Below are 16,768 nucleotides of genomic sequence, written 5' to 3'. Positions count from 1 at the left end.
AGTCGATAAGGCTGGCTCAACAGAATCACAGTGCCTTGAGTTCGTGGACTACATGACAAGTCTCCAGCTTTATCGCAAACGTCCGTCGTACTCCGTACACTGATCAGTGCTGCATGTGTTTTTCGCCTCGAGCCGTGTGTCCAGTGTCCTCAGGGCCGCAGATAGTGGAGTCGACCAGCTCACACACGTCAACCCGACCTGACCGTCCGTCAACCACCACATCCATCCAATTGAAGAGCCATCATCCTCCCTCTTCTCCCCCCCAGACAAGACTCGTATCTGTAAACCCGAAACCCAAAAACACCACTCACCTTTCTCCTCCTCCCATCATATTCTCACCTCCAGAGTGGCATTTCTCTCCAAGACTTTATTCTGTAACTTCAAGTCTGGCCTCATCTGCAGCACAGAAACATATCCTTAGAACACATCATCTCTACACCGTAACTACCTTACCTTAATCGATAACCCGCTATCGCTCTCGTCATCAGTTCATCGCCTTCTCGACTTTCGGAGAGAAACAACGACCCCGCCGCGCCCGCGCCTGCCCGCTGCCTTCCTGATGGCGTAGGTCGTCTGGGCATGGCAGAACGAACATCGGCAGGTGATAACGAAGTGCGACTTCCTTCTACCTCGACAACCTCAACTGCCAATCTCTCTCCCGCTTCCGCCGCTTCTTCAGCCCATAGGTAGGGTCAACCCTTTTATCCTTCCCCCGTCTGTTGTCCATCCATCCTCATCCTTGACCTCCACTGTCACTCGACTGCACTGCACAGGCCTACGCTTGCTTCACTTCACTACACATCATATCACTGCACTTCACTTTCTCATTTCTTCACCTCGTATCATCTGCCTGCTGCGCCTGCGCCTGCGTCTCCGCCTCGTCTTGTCTGTTACTCACCCTGTCGTTCCGCTCTTTGCGTCGCTCAAACGGGACAGACACCCTCGTCATCCCAGCGCCGCCGCTGCTCGGCTCGTGGCTGCTCTGCTACGTTGCTGATTCACGCACATCGAGACAAGAAACCACAAAACGGATTTCGCACTTCCCAAGAAACTTGCACGCATGCACGCCTGTCTTTGGTCAACTGCTATTTTTGTCCACCGAGACCTTTTGACGTTGGCCCGAAAACTATCTTGCAGCTAGCTATAGCTGTTTAATAGCCTCCTGCATTGACAAAGCTCTGTCATCCTTGGCCACAATCCAGGCTGTTGTAGAGCAAACACTGTCTTTGAAGCATTTGACTTTTTCAGCCACGGCTCGTGCTCGTGCTTCCTCTTTCTTCTTCTCCCTCCATCTTCCGTGCAACATCCGTCAACATCATCTCTCACATCTTCCCCATTATTTGCCTTAACACAGATGTATCGTCAAGCTCACGACAATTATGTCTTCTAGAATCACCAGATCTTCGGCTCGTCAAGCAGCGAGTCAGGCAGCCCAAACTAACAATATTGCTCCTGCCGCTGCTGACGTCCCGGCCGTTCCCTCCACTACTCCGTCCTCACGCAAGCGAAAAGGGCTCGCCGCCGAGAAGAGCCCCAACGACGCATTACCTCCCTCTGGGTCTTCAGGTCGACGGTCCAAGAGACAAAAGATCCCCGAAGCCGTTCCACCTCCGAACACCAACAATAACAACCACACCACATCCAGATCTCGGCGAAAGGGGAAGCCCGCTGTTGATATGGACAGCCTGGAGTAAGTCTTTGACGCAGAGTGCTAGTTGATGGCTTAGATTCAATGTATTAACGACCATAGTAACAACCACCCCGGATCTGCGCATCCTGCAGAGCCCTCTATCCCCTCAGGTTCTTCCAGCAGGAAATCGAGCCGTTCTAAGAAGACCACGGGACCTCCATCAGGTTTGTATATCCCGCGGATAAGTTGGCTCCGTTGAAGCACAGAACTGACGATGACTGCAGAGCCCACATCTGGTACAAGTTTGAACACCCGAAGATCAAAAAGGAATCTTGACAGCGCAGTTGATCAAGATACACCGATGACGGGTACCGATGAGAACAAAGACCCAGGACCACCGCCACCCCCGCCCCCTCCCATCGACCACCACGACGATGACGATAGTGAAGACAATGACGAGGACGAAGATGAGGAGGGGTCGCGAAGGTACGACGAAGACGAAGACGACGACGACGACGATCCTTTTGGCGGATTTGGCGGCCCTCCAGGCAGTTTATCCAGCACGCTTAGAGCACTAACGGGGATGATGTCTGGCCTGACATCTCGGTTCCGGGAAATTCTGCACAATCTGCGAGTTGATGATCTCTCAGTGCAGCTAATAGCTCTGCAAGAGCTATCAGAAATACTTCTTGTTTCCAACGAAGACAACCTCTCTGGCCACTTCTCGCCCGATGCATATGTTAAGGAGCTGGTTTCCCTCATGAACAAGGAAGAAAGCCCCGAAATCATGTTACTCGCGTGTCGTTGCTTGGCAAATTTGATGGAGGCGTTGCCTGCCAGTGTTGCGAACGTCGTCTATGGAAGCGCCGTCCCTGTCCTGTGCCAAAAACTCCTCGAAATTTCTTTTATCGATTTGGCAGAGCAGGCCTTGAGCACATTGGAGAAGATATCAGTCGAATATCCTACCAGCATTGTTCGTGAGGGTGGCCTCACTGCTTGTTTGTCTTATCTCGACTTCTTTGCTACCGGCACGCAAAGAACTGCCGTCACTACCGCAGCAAACTGTTGCCGCAACATCCCCGAAGACTCTTTCCCAGTAGTGCGAGATGTTATGCCTACACTTCTCAACGTCCTCAATAGCAGTGATCAGCGGGTCGTGGAGCAGGCCTCGCTTTGCGTTTCCGGCATCGTTGAGAGTTTCAAGTACCATCCCTCCAAACTTGAAGAACTTGTTAGCGTCGACCTTCTTCGAGGTGTGCTACGACTTCTTGTTCCCGGTACGACCAACATGATTGGCTCCAGTATTCATACACAATTTCTCCGAGTTTTGGCATTCACCGCGCGAGCTAGCCCTCGTCTTTCCGCGGAGCTCTTCAAGCTTAATGTGGTAGAGACATTGTATCAAATCCTGACTGGTGTTTCACCACCCAGCGGTACCGAAGATGTTGCCTCCAAACTGGACAGTGTTATAATCATGCAGGCTCTCATCCATCGACCCCGAGATCAGATCATCGAGACGCTCAATGTTATTTGCGAATTACTACCCAACCTACCACGAAACGCAGATCCCTCGTATGGTGATTTTGTTGAACTTCAAGCCTTGACAGATCCTACAAACTCGGCAGCCAGTGGGGGAAGGAACCGCAGGTCTACGAATGAAAAGCGCATTGAGCTTCTTGAAGAGTGCAAAGACGAAGTCCGCCGTTTTGCGCTCATCATCTTCCCTACTTTGACGGACGCGTTCTCAAGTACAGTCAACTTGAGCGTCCGCCAAAAGGTCCTCACAGCACAATTGAAGATGCTGTCGAATCTTGATGAGGACATCTTGATTGAGGCACTTACTCCGGTACCTTATGCCTCTTTCCTCGCTTCTATTCTTTCGCAACAAGACCACGCATCTCTGGTTATGCTTGGCCTGCAAGCAGCCGAGCTGTTACTAAGCCGACTCGACAAAATCTACCGGTATCAATTCTATCGCGAAGGAGTCTTCCTTGAGATCACCAAGATTGCTGAGGAGGAAGAGGCAATTGAAGAGAAGTCAGGTAAGGGCGAAACACAGGAGTCTCAGGGCGAACAAGCAACAGAACAAGACAACGAACAGTCCTCGGATCAGGAATCTGAGCATGAGGAAGACGAAGAAGATGAGGAGCGCGAGTCTTCTGATGAAGAGGACGAAGACGAAGAACATGATAACGAGAATGGCGAGGTGCAGAATGAGGACATGTCCCCTGTTAGCTCCCGGGGATCCACCATGTCCCTCGAGGTCCCTCTCCATCGTCTTGTCTCCGACGTGCGATCCATGAAATCTCGAACTCGAGACGTCGCCAAAAAGTTCTTGGAGACCCATGAGACTGAAGGCCATGGCCAGGTTATGAAGCTCAAGGCAACAGCAATCCTTGATGCTCTTTCAGACTTGGCTGGTGAGCTTGAGGCCTTCTACCTCAAACCCATGCCCAGCAACGTTACGGCCGATAAAGGAAAGGAACTGTTCACCAAGCTTGCATCATATTTCGATACCGACGTCTTGGAAAGTGTTACGAGCGCGGAACTTCTGGCATCAGGTCTTGTTCGTGTGCTTCTAGAGGTTTTCAGCAACCCTGACGAGGAACTGGCCCGTGCCGCCCAGTCAACGTTCCTGGAAGTCTTCATGGCATACACTGTCAAGTCGAAGCCAAAAACTGCAACTGCAGAATCTCCGGCTACGCCTTTCAGCGTCATGATTCACAAGCTTCAGGACTTGCTCAGTAGGTCAGAGCATTTTGAGGTTATCACGGTGCATCATAACACATTTGACGGCAACCACAGTAGTCCTGCCTCCATGCTTGGGAAGCAAATTCGACTTCGTCTTGTTGCCGATGATGATTCCGAAATACCTCGACCTTATCGTAATATAATGGTGTCAATTCATGCCATCGCGACTTTCAAATCCCTTGATGACTATTTACGACCTAGGATCAGTATCAATGAGCGATCTCGTGGCTCCGCCCGCAGGGATGGAGTTGCTCGAGCACTTGCCGCTATGGCAAACAGCGCGGGTCTTCCTCTGAGTAGCGCAGCAGCAGCCCGCCTAGCAGCAGCAGAACGATCAGGCCCGTTCTCGAGCGGACCTCCGATACCGCCGCCGCCTGCTGTTGCTACAACACCATCTGGCTCCCGAGCACTTCGCAAATCAAAGTCACAGGCTGCTCCTGTCACACCAGATCAATCTGCTGGGCCATCTCGCGATAAAGGGGCGCTTAGACGCTCTGCAAGACGGCATGGCGCCACTAACACACCCCCGGCTCCTCGACCTCCACCTGTCGATGACGAGGAAATGCAAGATACACTAGAATGCGCTGACGAGAAGCAGCTGACTGATGACGATGACGTCGGAGAAAGCAGTGCATTGGATGCCATTGTTGGCGAGCTTGAAGAAGACATGCAAGAGGAATCGACACCTGAGGATACTTCTGCCGTCAACATGGAGGTCGCTACCGGCGGCCATGTCACAGCACGCAAGGAGGATGGCACTCGAATCGCGACACCGACTGGATCTGGTGTACCTAGCCGTGCGGGTGGACCCTCGGTTGGCACCCAAGGCACACCTACTCCAGCGTCGTCATCGGCGAGACCGATGTCTTATGCGTCCGCTCTCCAGGCAGTGCCCCAAGATTGGCACATCGAGTTCAGCCTTGATAACAAGCTGATCCCCAATGAGACTACTATCTACCGTGCTGTCCATACTTCAGCTTCTAACTCAGATGAGCATCTAAGCAGAAGCATCTGGTCAACTGTGCATCCAATCAAGTTCAAGCGTGTACCTGGGCCACCTCCCGCGGAATCCCTTTCATTTTCTTCTAACACGGAAGTTGATGGTGAGGATGAGCATGGAATCCCCGCTTCCCTTGCCAAGAACCCAACAACGTCATCAATTCTACGTCTTTTGAACATTCTTCACGACCTCAACTCGAATATTGAGGATGTTTTGATCGAGAAAAAGAACAGCGTTATTGGCCTGAATGTTGAGCCGTTGTCACAGTTCGTCAACACGAAACTCACAGCGAAGTTGAATCGTCAGTTGGAAGAGCCCTTGATTGTTGCCAGCAACTGTCTGCCTAGTTGGGCGGAGGATTTAGCTCGCCTTTATCCCTTCCTCTTCCCATTCGAGACTCGGCATCTATTCCTCCAATCTACATCTTTCGGATATGCCCGATCAATGGCGAGATGGCAGAATACCCAGTCTGCGGAGGACAACCGAAGAGATCGAAATAACGAACGGCCATTCCTCGGTCGCCTTCAACGACAAAAGGTTAGGATCTCACGTCAGAAGATCCTTGAATCGGCCTTGAAAGTTATGGAGCTATATGGTGCTTCACAGAGTATCCTAGAAGTAGAGTATTTTGAGGAGGTGGGCACTGGTCTTGGCCCCACCCTCGAGTTCTACTCAACTGTATCGAAAGAGTTCTCAAAGAGGAAGCTCAAACTCTGGCGCGAGGTCGATTCGAACGGCTCTGATGAGTTTGTGTCTGGAGCCACTGGGCTTTTCCCTCGGCCGCAGAGCGATGAAGAGGCTGGGACACCAAACGGAGAGCGAATTCTGCATCTTTTCAAGATGCTTGGAAAGTTTGTTGCGCGGTCCATGATCGACTCCCGAATCATCGACCTTCACTTCAACCCCATCTTCTTCCGCATCGGGGATGCGGCTTCGACTGGAGTCAAGCCATCCTTGGGGGCTGTGAAAATTGTCGATCCTGTGCTTGCCCGTTCATTGAAGGCTATCAAGCAATTTGCCTTGGCCAAGAAGGAAATAGATGAGGACCCCAATCGTACACCAGCAGAAAAGGTTGCCGACACAGAAAGCATTACTATCGATGGCGTCAAGCTTGATGACCTTTGCCTCGACTTCACTTTGCCAGGTTATCCCAATATTCAGCTGGAGGATAATGGCTCTCAGAAACGAGTCACTATTGACAATGTGGACTCGTATCTGGAGAAGGTCATTGATATGACTCTTGGGTCAGGTGTGCGTCGCCAAGTCGATGCCTTCCGTGCTGGGTTCTCACAGGTATTCCCCTACTCTGCACTTAGTGCTTTCACGCCAGATGAGTTGGTCACCTTGTTTGGCCGTGTAGACGAGGACTGGTCACTTGAAAGTATGTATAACCCTAAAGTTTTACCTTTGATGTTTGCTAACATTCCATCAGCTCTCCTTGACTCGATCAAGGCCGATCATGGTTACAACATGGATAGCAAGACGGTCAAGAATCTGCTCCACACAATGAGCGAATTCGATGCGTCACAACGCCGTGACTTCTTACAGTTCACCACTGGAAGTCCAAAGCTCCCCATTGGAGGTATGCGTCGCCTCCTGGCTGTTGATGGTCAGTTCTAACTTTCCCTAGGATTCAAGTCTCTGACACCTATGTTTACTGTGGTCTGCAAACCCAGTGAGCACCCTTATACGTCCGACGACTACCTTCCTAGTGTCATGACGTGTGTCAACTACTTGAAGCTTCCAGACTACTCTACCATTGAGATCATGAGGAAGCAGCTTTTTACAGCAGTCAAGGAAGGCCAGGGAGCGTTCCATCTGTCGTAGATTGGTTTATTTTCCGAATCACTGCACGACACAATGCCTGGGGCCTCTCATGGCACCTGAGCAACAGAACAATGACAACGATGTTCTTTTCTTGGACGACTTGGCAGGAAAAGTTTTTATATTAGCTTGATGCCCCTGATGACACAATATGCCCCCACGATGGACCGAAATGATGGAAATAGACAGGGCATCTGACGTGGCGCCCACAGTAACACAATATTGCATGGCTTGGGGGACGGCGCAGGACTTGTTTTTATGAGAATCACAGGAACGGCATGGCATATTTTTGAAGCCTCTTCCCAAGGATCAACGAAGGAGAGGCAGGGCAATGATGAAGATACCGCCTTTAGGCAAAGTAGTTATAGAGATGAAATTGTGTGTTTGTCTATTCCTATCTCACTCCGCAGTGGCTGCGTAAATACTATTCGTGTTTCGCGTTATTACTTGCGCTGATTATTGACAACAGAATATAGTTAAGTCGATGCCCCTAACTCCAAAGCTTACGGCTCAGTCATCCATACATACATGTCCAATAAGTGAAAAACGAGGCTATCCTACGTTCTTCCCTTACACGCATCCTACACTTGTCTTGGGGCAAAAGATACCAAAAACACAGAAATAAATCAAAGGGTCATGCCAAAATTCTACAATCGTTCATCGTCATCGTCATCCGAGTCCCAGATTTCAGGCGGAACCCTTGTGTCGTCACGTATCAAGCTGTCCGGCAGCATCTGGCTCTTCGTCAGCAGTTGCGACGAGCCTGGATTGTACCCCGACGCCAGACGCAGGGCGTCATCGTCATCATCCTCGTCTAAGAGGCCCTCGGGAAGGCCTATACTGCTGGAAGAGTGTAGCGGTGGGCGGCGGATAGATGATGAGTGCTGCTCAGGGGTAGAAGACTGAGAAACGGTAGTTGCTTGAGATGGACGGACGGTAGGTGGTTTTGAAGCGCTGTTTAAGGGAGGGCGGGTAGCGCGGTAGGAAGATGCTGCAAAAGGGGTACGACGGGGAGGGGGTTTGATAGTTGTGGGAGAGGAAGCGATGTGGGTGGTTGGGGGAGTTGTATTTTCATTGTTGTTGCTGTTGTTTTCCTCCTCGGGTGTTGAGGGAACGAGAATGTCATCCGAAGTTGGGAATTGGGTTGATTGAGCGAAATCACTTTTGAGTTGAGCTTCAACTTGCTGTGACACGCTCATACTTGATGAGGGAGCGGGCGTCTTGTCCGCTGGTAGAGGTTGTGAAGAGTTGGCAAAGAGATCAACTCGTCCACTGTCATCTTCGCCTACAGGAGCTTGAGTTTGTGTTGGTTCATCTCCAGATGCATTCTCTTTGAATAGAGCATGTCGCAAGTTCCAGAGCAACTGACCTACGACGGCAGGTGGGAAATAGACATAGCGAGCAACATCACCGTCGATCCATCCCTCTTCCCGCATATCGTCTCCCTCAACAGGGTTGTTCAACTCGTGGACTTGAGTCAGGTGATAACGCCAGGCTGGACCTTCAGTAACACGACCAGGGTCAGCGCAAGCCATAAATCGCAATAGCTCCCCATCGTAGAGCCAGAATCGAACCACTTGTGCGGGTATTTTGAAGTTGAGTATGAGATCAGCCTGGTAACCTTCTATCACGTCATCAATAATGTCTTGGGGCAGCGACAGCAGCACATCTGTACGAGCAGATGCTGGAGGTAGTGCTTGAAGGTTTGCCAGAGGTACACGCTGAGATTCTAGTGGCTGAGTTTGAGTTGGTGGAAGAGGACTGTGGATGGGCTTGCGAACACGCTTTGCTGGTCGGGGACGGCTCTTGGCCTGGGGAGTTGCTGAAAGGGGAGGGAGTGTAGGAGGCAGTGTGGTAGGTCGAGAACTCAGAGGTGGAAGTGAAGAGGTTGATGTTGATGCTTGACCATTTGAGCCAGAAGATTCCTCGGAGGAAATGGTCGCAACGGCTCGTCGTTTAGTTTTAACGGTCATTGTTTGCACAGAAGCGGAGGATGCTCTCATAACCTCTTCCTCGGATGAAGCAATTTCGCTCATAACGAGTTGCGTTTCAGCACCGACAACGAATGCGTTCTCGTCGTTCTCGTCGCCAAAGTCTTCATCCTCCTCATCTTCAGAATCAGGTATCTCGAGCATGACCTTCTTCTTTCCACTGCCAGGTGATACTCGCTTCATCCTTGGCGTGGGGCTACCACTCCTTTGACTTCCACCGAGTTCACTACTCCTCCTCCTCCTTCTGGACTTGGTAGGTGTCTCCAGCTCATCCATCACAGAAGACGATGTTTCAAGCGGTTCAAGGACACCTTTTGGAGTTCTTGGTGTCTTGTTTGGCGAATCCACGGGCAGTTCCTTGAGAGGTGTACGGTTAATAGACCCCCAACTGTCGGTTGCGTAAGAATCCTGGATGATGCGCTCATGTTTTCGAGGCGATGATGTTGTCTTGGGCCTTCCTCTTAGCTCCTTGAGCGGAGATGGGTTCGCTGGTGAAGATGTCTTTCCTTTGACAGGTGACGGATTGGCACGGTCTGGTGGACCATAGCGTTCCAGCATCATGCTAGCGGGCGTCGACGATATGCTGGGCGGCGCAGACAACTGGCTCGAGGAAGGTATTTCTGTTAGTTGAACATTCTTGTGCGGTGTCTGCTTATGAGGTGTCTGAGGCACAATAGACTCTTCCCGCTGAGGAGTTGATTCTTCTGGCCTGCGCTTCAATATCGATTTTGGGGTTTTCTGATTCTGGATAGGCGAAGCGTTCTTATGTTTTCGGGTCTTCCGTGGACTTGGACTAGCCGCACTGCCCAGCCATTGCTGGAAGTCGTCATCACTATCCTCATCTTCAGAATCCTTGATAAACTCAGCGTGGGATGGATCGCGACCGAGGAATTGAGTCAAAGTCTGAGTATGGTAGGCTGAACTAGGTGCATCTCCCATCGTCTTACGTCGGCTCGATTTCTTTTCCTTTTTCGGTTTTGGTTGTTCCTCTGTATCATCGCCTAATGTCCGTCTTCGCTTGGCTCGCTCATTCTTGGTAGAGGTGACTTTGGCTTTCGCTCGTCGTTTCCGCCCGCTCGAAACAGGTTCCTCGGCCTCTTCTTGGTCATCTTGGTCTCCTTGGTCCTTGTCTGACTGCATTTCATCCTGTTCACTATCACTTAGGACGATCGGGTCCTCGTTCCCTTCCAAGCTTGATACAAAGTCGATTTGAGTCAAGGTTTGTTGTCGCAAAAGTCTCGAGGGTGTTTCCGCCTGCTTCTTCCGATTCTGCTTCCCATATGTCCGAACAACCTTTCTACGCGCCGGGAACTGTGCTTGCTGTTGCGCGGGCGTTGAATGATAGACACGACTTGGTGCGGGTTTACCGCCCGAGCGGGTTTTGGGCGTCATGATTGCGGTGTTGAAGTCGCTCGCCAACGTTATACAATATTTTCAAGGCTTCAGTTCAAGTAAAGAAGCATATGAAAGTCGACATATTGTTCGTGGAGTAAATGAACACGATATATTCAGGCAACTTCGATGTAATGTCGATGATGGAGTGGAGCTACAAGGGCCCAAGGGCGTTAAGTGGCGTAGCTTCCCTGTATGTCCCAGGTCGCGACGTGTCTCTTCGCGTAAAGTAGTGGGGTTAATTAATGATCGCGCTTCAGTGACGAGGCCTATAATTAGAAGAACAGTATAAGACGGAGGAAACCAATTATCGTAGGTGTCAATATGACTCCATGATAAGATAGACGCCAAAGCCAAGCAAGTACCGTAGAGATCAATAAATATACCGAGATATATAATGTCCATTCCTCAAAACGCTCGACACCACGAAACGCGCCTCATTTACTACCTGACCCATCCATGGCTGATCAAGCATGCCAATATACCTAGAGAATATAGTATTCGTACAGCAAGTTCATCATCGTGTTCCCATTCGCTCTAAGCACCAAACTCAACGGAATGCGGCCTTGACGTCGGCTCGAGGCCACTCGAAGAGTACATCACCGCCATATACGTTGGTCGTCACAGCGCCGACCCGTCTCTCAACCTTTTCGTAGAACTTTTCGCACTCCTCCAGCACCTTGATCACCAATCCTCGGCTTAGTCCTGGTTCATCAGCATCGCCAAAGTGCTTCTCAACGCGTTTACGCAGCGCCTCGATGCCCTTTCGCACTTCCTTGGAGTCGTAGTTGCTCAAAACTTTATTGAAAACCGTCTTGCTGTTGGAAGGCTGCACAGCAATTGATGCCGGTGATTTGCCTGTCTGCAATTGAGCTTCCATGTTCTCGAGGTGTTCCAGAATCTTGCCGAGTGGTCGCCGCATGACTGCATCAAGATACAGATTCATATGCTCGTAATATGTCGTGTTAGCCTTTTCCTTCCATTCCTCGAGCACGTCCAAGCCTCGTGTGTCCGTCTCCTCAAGGAAGTGGTTCATATTCTCAATCAGGAGAATGTGGAAGTTGAGGGCTTCCTTATCTTCTGGGTCAACCGAGCCGCTTGTCGCACTGACGCCGGGATTCTCTCGCGCAATGACCATGAGTGAGTCAAACATGGTCTTGAGTATTCGGTCATACTCGCGATCAACAGTACTTCGAATCGGCAGTGTCGTGTCAACACCGAGCAGCATCTCCTCCACAGCTGCCGAGAAAAGAGGGAAAATCCGGATGAACGCAATAACACCCTTTCGCTTGCTGATCTTGACCTTGGTCTCCTCAATGGCCCGAAGTTGGTCGTCAACGAATTTCTTGAATCGCAGTTCCAAGTGTCCATGAAGTTTTTGCAAGAGTGTGTTCACATACTCTTGGTTGGACTGACCAACCTCAGCAGAGTACTTTTCAATAGTCGCTAGGACTCCAATCCCTTGACTAAATAGCTGTTAGTATGCCTCGTCAACGCCGTGATATAAGGAGGTTTGAACTTACATTGGGCCCTGCCCGACAACCCACTCCATGAGACGCAGCAGTTCCGATTCCAAGAAAGTAAAGATCACCTCCATCGCGCGTAGAATACGTCTGGCAAGCTCTCGATCGGGTTCCATTAATCGGGGTCTTCTTAAATCAGTGCCTCCACGATCAGAAGGCGTTGTTGTGGCAACAGCATCTGGGAAATCTATCTGTTCAAGAGTGGTCGCGTGGAAGAAGTCGATGATGAAATTTTGCTCCATCTGTATCAGTGGGATAAGATTATCCAGAACTCCGGTAAAGACTTCGTGGGGGGGGTTCTTATTATCATTCACTCCCTTGTCGGCCTTTGGTTTGTGACCACCGTCTTCTCGAGGAGATCGCAGAGCTCTCGCTAGAGTTCCGCTGCGCTTTACAGTCAGCTTCCTGGCAGTGGTAGCCACACCTCCTTCTTGATGCTTCTCGACTGCTGACGTGAACAGAATTTCAGCCTCCTCTCCAGTTGCCTGTCTGGCATTCCTACGCCAAGACGCAATCGTAGCCTGAAACTCAACTCGGTAAACAGGTTGACCCTTATCTTGATAAATCTGAATGAGCTGGTTCCACTCATCGGGATGCATATCTCGGGCGTATAGCATGAGGGGGCTAAATTGCCAAAGAATATCGCGGCCAAGCTCGTGGTGTATAGGATCCACCTTTCTAGACAAGGCTCCCTCCATGGCAAGCTTGGTTTCTGTAAAAGCATGATCAAATTGCCGGGACATAAAGGCGACCAATCTGCCAATGAACATGGCGCTTTCTTGGTCATAAACAAGCTTCTTCTCTTGGACAATCCGCATCTGCTTGAAGTCAGGGTTGAGGCCACTCTGGTTTGTCTCGGCAGTAATATCGGCCTTCTCTTGATCAGCTCCACTACGCGCAGGATCAATCTTGACCATTGCCTTATAAAGTGTCACAAGAGAAGATTCGACATTTTGTAAGCCACCTAAGTCATCCAAAGGTGCAGATCTGAGGACTTCAAGCTCGTTCGATGTGATAGCACAGGTCTCAAGCAAAGACTCAAGCTCTTTCTTGAGTAACTTTTGGTTTGCAGTTTGGACTTGGAGACCTTGACCCTGGGCCTCGATATAAGCGATGTCATCTGAAAGGGTCTGTTCATGATTAGAAACATTTCGAGCATATTTAAGGATAACATACCGAAAGCTCGACTGAGTAGAGTGTGAGCAAGTTGTCAAGCTCCTCACACTCAGCCATGGCAACATCAAGCCCAGCCTTGATGGCATCAACGCGTTCATCCTCTTCGCGGAAACGAGCCAGCCAGCCACCAGCCTGGGCTTTATTCAGCTCCCGCTCTAGGTCAGCTCTCATTTCTTCCACATTGCGTGATCGCATTTGTTCTCCTGGAATCCAGCCAAAGAAATCCAACCATTGAGCAAAATCATCACTCCTCTCATCAAGAATGGACGGGTTGACTCCCAATGTCTGCAGGTATTTCATATCGTTGCCTGCATTGATGGAGCGGCGGGTCTCTTTCTTTTCAGGTTCTGTCGCCTTTTGCACTTCCTGCGGCGGCCCATGTGAACTCGTTGGTCTACTTGTTGGGAGACTAATCTTGACTTCAGGAACAAGTGAATTACGGTTCGCAGACTTGGGCTGCTCCACGGGTTTAGCTTGCTCCAATTGTTTGGCCTCTTCCTCAGCTTTAGGTGTTTCTTCTGGTGTAGGGTGTTCAGAGGGAGTATCTACACCCTTGGAAGACGGTCTGGGTGGCGCAGGGACAACGCTATTGATTCCATCTGGCCCCTCTTCCGTCTTACTCTTCAATAGACGCAAACGTTCACCAGCACCACCAGGTCTGGGTTTGAAGGCGGTTGCAGCGTTGGCCGCAGACGCAGCCTTCCACAATGCACCGGCAATCTCATTTCTGGACTTTTTGGCTCTGATCATAGGACCGAGGCCAGGCCTGGATTCGTCGACTGTCTCTGCTGGTGATGGGTTAGACTCGCGATCAGAAGGTGCCACTGCACGCTCCCCTGGCGATGGCTCTTCTACTGGCTGAACCGGCTCTTGCTTGGGCAGATCAGGGGGCGGTTGTAAGTTTGCAAATCTTGGCACGCTCACTGTCATTGGCGAGACATCGGAAGAACCTGCTCCAGAGCCCGGGGACAGAGCTTGAGCGGGGCTTGGTGCTTGAGCCTGTGCTTGTGAAGGGTTGGGTACGGGAGCTGGCGAAGGACTAGGAACACGGGCCGCTGCAGGGCTGGGTCCACGAGCCGGGCTGGGCATACGGGCTGGTGCAGGGCTGGATCCATTGACTTGAGCAGGAATTGGAGTTTGATTTGTTACATTAGTTGGTGGGTGATGTGAGGGAGGGTTGGGAGTATAAGCTTGTGGGTTGGTCGGTCCTGATCCAGGCCTAAGGGACGAAGGCATGGGAAGTGGCTCACGCTTTGGTGGGTCTGGCAGTCGTCCTGTGGGAGGTGGTGCTGTTTCTCGATCGAGTGTGCTCCCCGTGAACGAGCTGCTTGTCGATTTCTGGCTTGCATTATCCATTCTCGGCACAACGCGTTCGCTGCTGCGAGGTGGAGGGGCCATTGGTTCTTTGTTCCCAGGACTAATCAGTGGTGGGGGAACCAAGTCCCGATCATGAGGGCGAGTTGGGTCCATGGGCGGTCGTCTCCTTTCAGGGGGTGGTCTATCTAATTGGAGTGGTGAAGGAACTGGCTGTGGAGGTTGAGGAGGAGACAGAATAGCAGGTGGTTTCGACTTGGGCGAAGACTGTGGTTGAGGGGGTGTAAGAACAGCTGGTGCCCGGGGTTCATGGGGCTCTGCAAATCTGCCATACGCTCCTGGGCCGTTTATGCCATTGCGAGAGCGCGGTGGTAAACTGGAACCGTCATCGCTCCTGGTAGCCATGGAGGTAGCAACCGAATCCTGACTCTTGTTGCTCTGAGCCATCCACCGAGGTTGGGGCGGCCTTTCTCTCGAAGTAGTTGAGTCAAAACTTCCGACGGGTGAAGGGCCAAGATTCGGGTGTGCTGGGCGAGTAGGCGGCGTCCTGTACTGGGGTGCGTCTTGAGGGCCACTTCCTGGGAGTCCTTGATGCGAAGGATGCATCGGATGGGTTGGACGAGGAGGGGCGCTCGCCATCTGACTCGAAGGTTGTTCAGCTATAGGAGGAGGGGGCGGCCGAGAACCACCTGTAGCTGGTCGTCTAGTTGCTCCCATAACTTGATCATACTCCTTTTGTTCAAAATTTGCAAGCTCCGGCGTCTTGCCACCCGTGTATTTCCCGTATATCTTGATAAGACTAGCAATGAAGAACTTCTTCTCCTTATCCGTCTGAGCATGCCAGAAGTATGGTTTGCCGAGTGTCACCTGGAAACCGGTGTCGCCAGCCCAATCGCGGTGGTCTGGGCTGGCCTGGGGGCCAGTGTAAGATTCAATGCGCGAGAGGTCGTCAAGATTCCACGTTTTCCCAATCGAGAACGATCCATTAGCGTTTTCTTTTGACTTATGCAGGCGAACTCGACCGGACTTGCGCACGGCTACTATTATTATTCGAGGTTTTTGACCTTCGGCGTTCCGAGCCTGAGGTGGAGGAGGGGTTGTAGGATAAGAGGAGTATTCGGTAATGCGGATATGAGTTATGTATGTTTCAAGAACTGGTCAAGGCCATTAGCCATCTGGACATTGAGTTTGAGTGTAATAGCCTTATAACTAAACTCTCGCGACATTGAGTTTCTTTGGGCTAGGAGCTCATGTCGTTGAGTTTAGGATTGACTTCAATAACAGCATAACTTACGAGAACCATCAACATCCTTCTTGTGAAAGCAGCTCTCTATTATACGGCGCTTTTCATCCTCGAATCGCTCTGCCCTGCTAGTAGCCGCGGCGGCACCAGGGCCGCCCCCGTTTGGGCGGTCCATGAGAGAGTTCGAGGAACGGGATCACGCAGGAGCGTTAGGATGAACAAGGAGGCATGTTCGATCGAGCAGCAGCCTCGTGTGATTATTTCGCGGGGATAGCGAATAGTCCGGGACGAATGAGCGACTGCGCAGATTGAGCGCGTTATCGAGTGTCGTCGAGTCGAGTATATAATGTACGTTGAAAGTTGATGTGGTGGTTGGTCGTGGATTCGAGGACAGGTCGTCGAGGTCAATGTGGCTGGAGTTTCCCTATTTCGATGTGGAGGTTTCGGGTGGGCACCTGCTTAGTCGTGTACCTGCCTCCAGTGCTCCACAGCAGCTTGGAGCTGTCAGGCGTCGGGTGTAAACGATTTGCCTGCTCACAACCGTTCTTGGGCTGATAAATGGTCGAGTATTCTCTAATATGACGCTCTATTCTGAATAACTGGATTGTAACAAAGCTCCACTAACAATAAGCCTAAACAACCAAGCTCTGGGAAAGTTGCGACGGCAAGCCACATCATCCAAGTCATGTGTTGAGAGCCAATGAACAAGCCACATGATGAGGTCAGCGGTATCATATGCCACTGCCATGGCGCGTCACAGCACCTCAATCTGTGACAGCTATCAAACTGTTCCGGGACCGAATTTTTACTTCTCGGCGACGCTTCAATGACAAGTGTCAAAACCTGGATCTCAATCTATATATACACTGACTCAATTTGGTACTCACAGCCGCTTTGAGTGCATATCAGTGTGCGACTATACTC

At 51.0% G+C, this 16,768-nt stretch overlaps 3 protein-coding genes across 3 annotated transcripts; 1 reads left to right on the top strand and 2 right to left on the bottom strand.

Moving 5' to 3' along the window:
- Positions 1-579: 579 nt before the first annotated feature.
- Positions 580-7,208, top strand: FPRO_03342 (uncharacterized protein; the record flags this gene model as incomplete). The annotated part of the gene is made up of 6 exons (XM_031226456.1): positions 580-686; positions 1,391-1,690; positions 1,751-1,854; positions 1,915-6,762; positions 6,814-6,963; positions 7,012-7,208. The coding sequence occupies 6 exons, from the start codon at positions 580-582 to the stop codon at positions 7,206-7,208; spliced, it is 5,706 nt and encodes a 1,901-aa protein (XP_031076991.1).
- A 644-nt stretch (positions 7,209-7,852) lies between these two features.
- Positions 7,853-10,588, bottom strand: FPRO_03343 (uncharacterized protein; the record flags this gene model as incomplete). Its single annotated transcript, XM_031226455.1, has 1 exon — positions 7,853-10,588. One exon carries the CDS (start codon positions 10,586-10,588, stop codon positions 7,853-7,855), a length of 2,736 nt encoding a protein of 911 aa, XP_031076990.1.
- A 550-nt stretch (positions 10,589-11,138) lies between these two features.
- FPRO_03344 (uncharacterized protein) lies at positions 11,139-16,019 on the bottom strand (the record flags this gene model as incomplete). Its single annotated transcript, XM_031226454.1, has 4 exons — positions 11,139-12,054; positions 12,112-13,241; positions 13,288-15,755; positions 15,896-16,019. The coding sequence occupies 4 exons, from the start codon at positions 16,017-16,019 to the stop codon at positions 11,139-11,141; spliced, it is 4,638 nt and encodes a 1,545-aa protein (XP_031076989.1).
- Between the last annotated feature and the right edge of the window lie 749 nt (positions 16,020-16,768).

The sequence above is a fragment of the Fusarium proliferatum genome (assembly GCF_900067095.1).
Source record: "Fusarium proliferatum ET1 genome assembly, contig: FPRO_scaffold002, whole genome shotgun sequence".
In the NCBI taxonomy this organism is placed as follows: domain Eukaryota; kingdom Fungi; phylum Ascomycota; class Sordariomycetes; order Hypocreales; family Nectriaceae; genus Fusarium; species Fusarium proliferatum.
The sequence above is the reverse complement of the archived record's forward strand: the minus strand, read 5'-3'. Positions and strand labels throughout refer to the sequence as shown.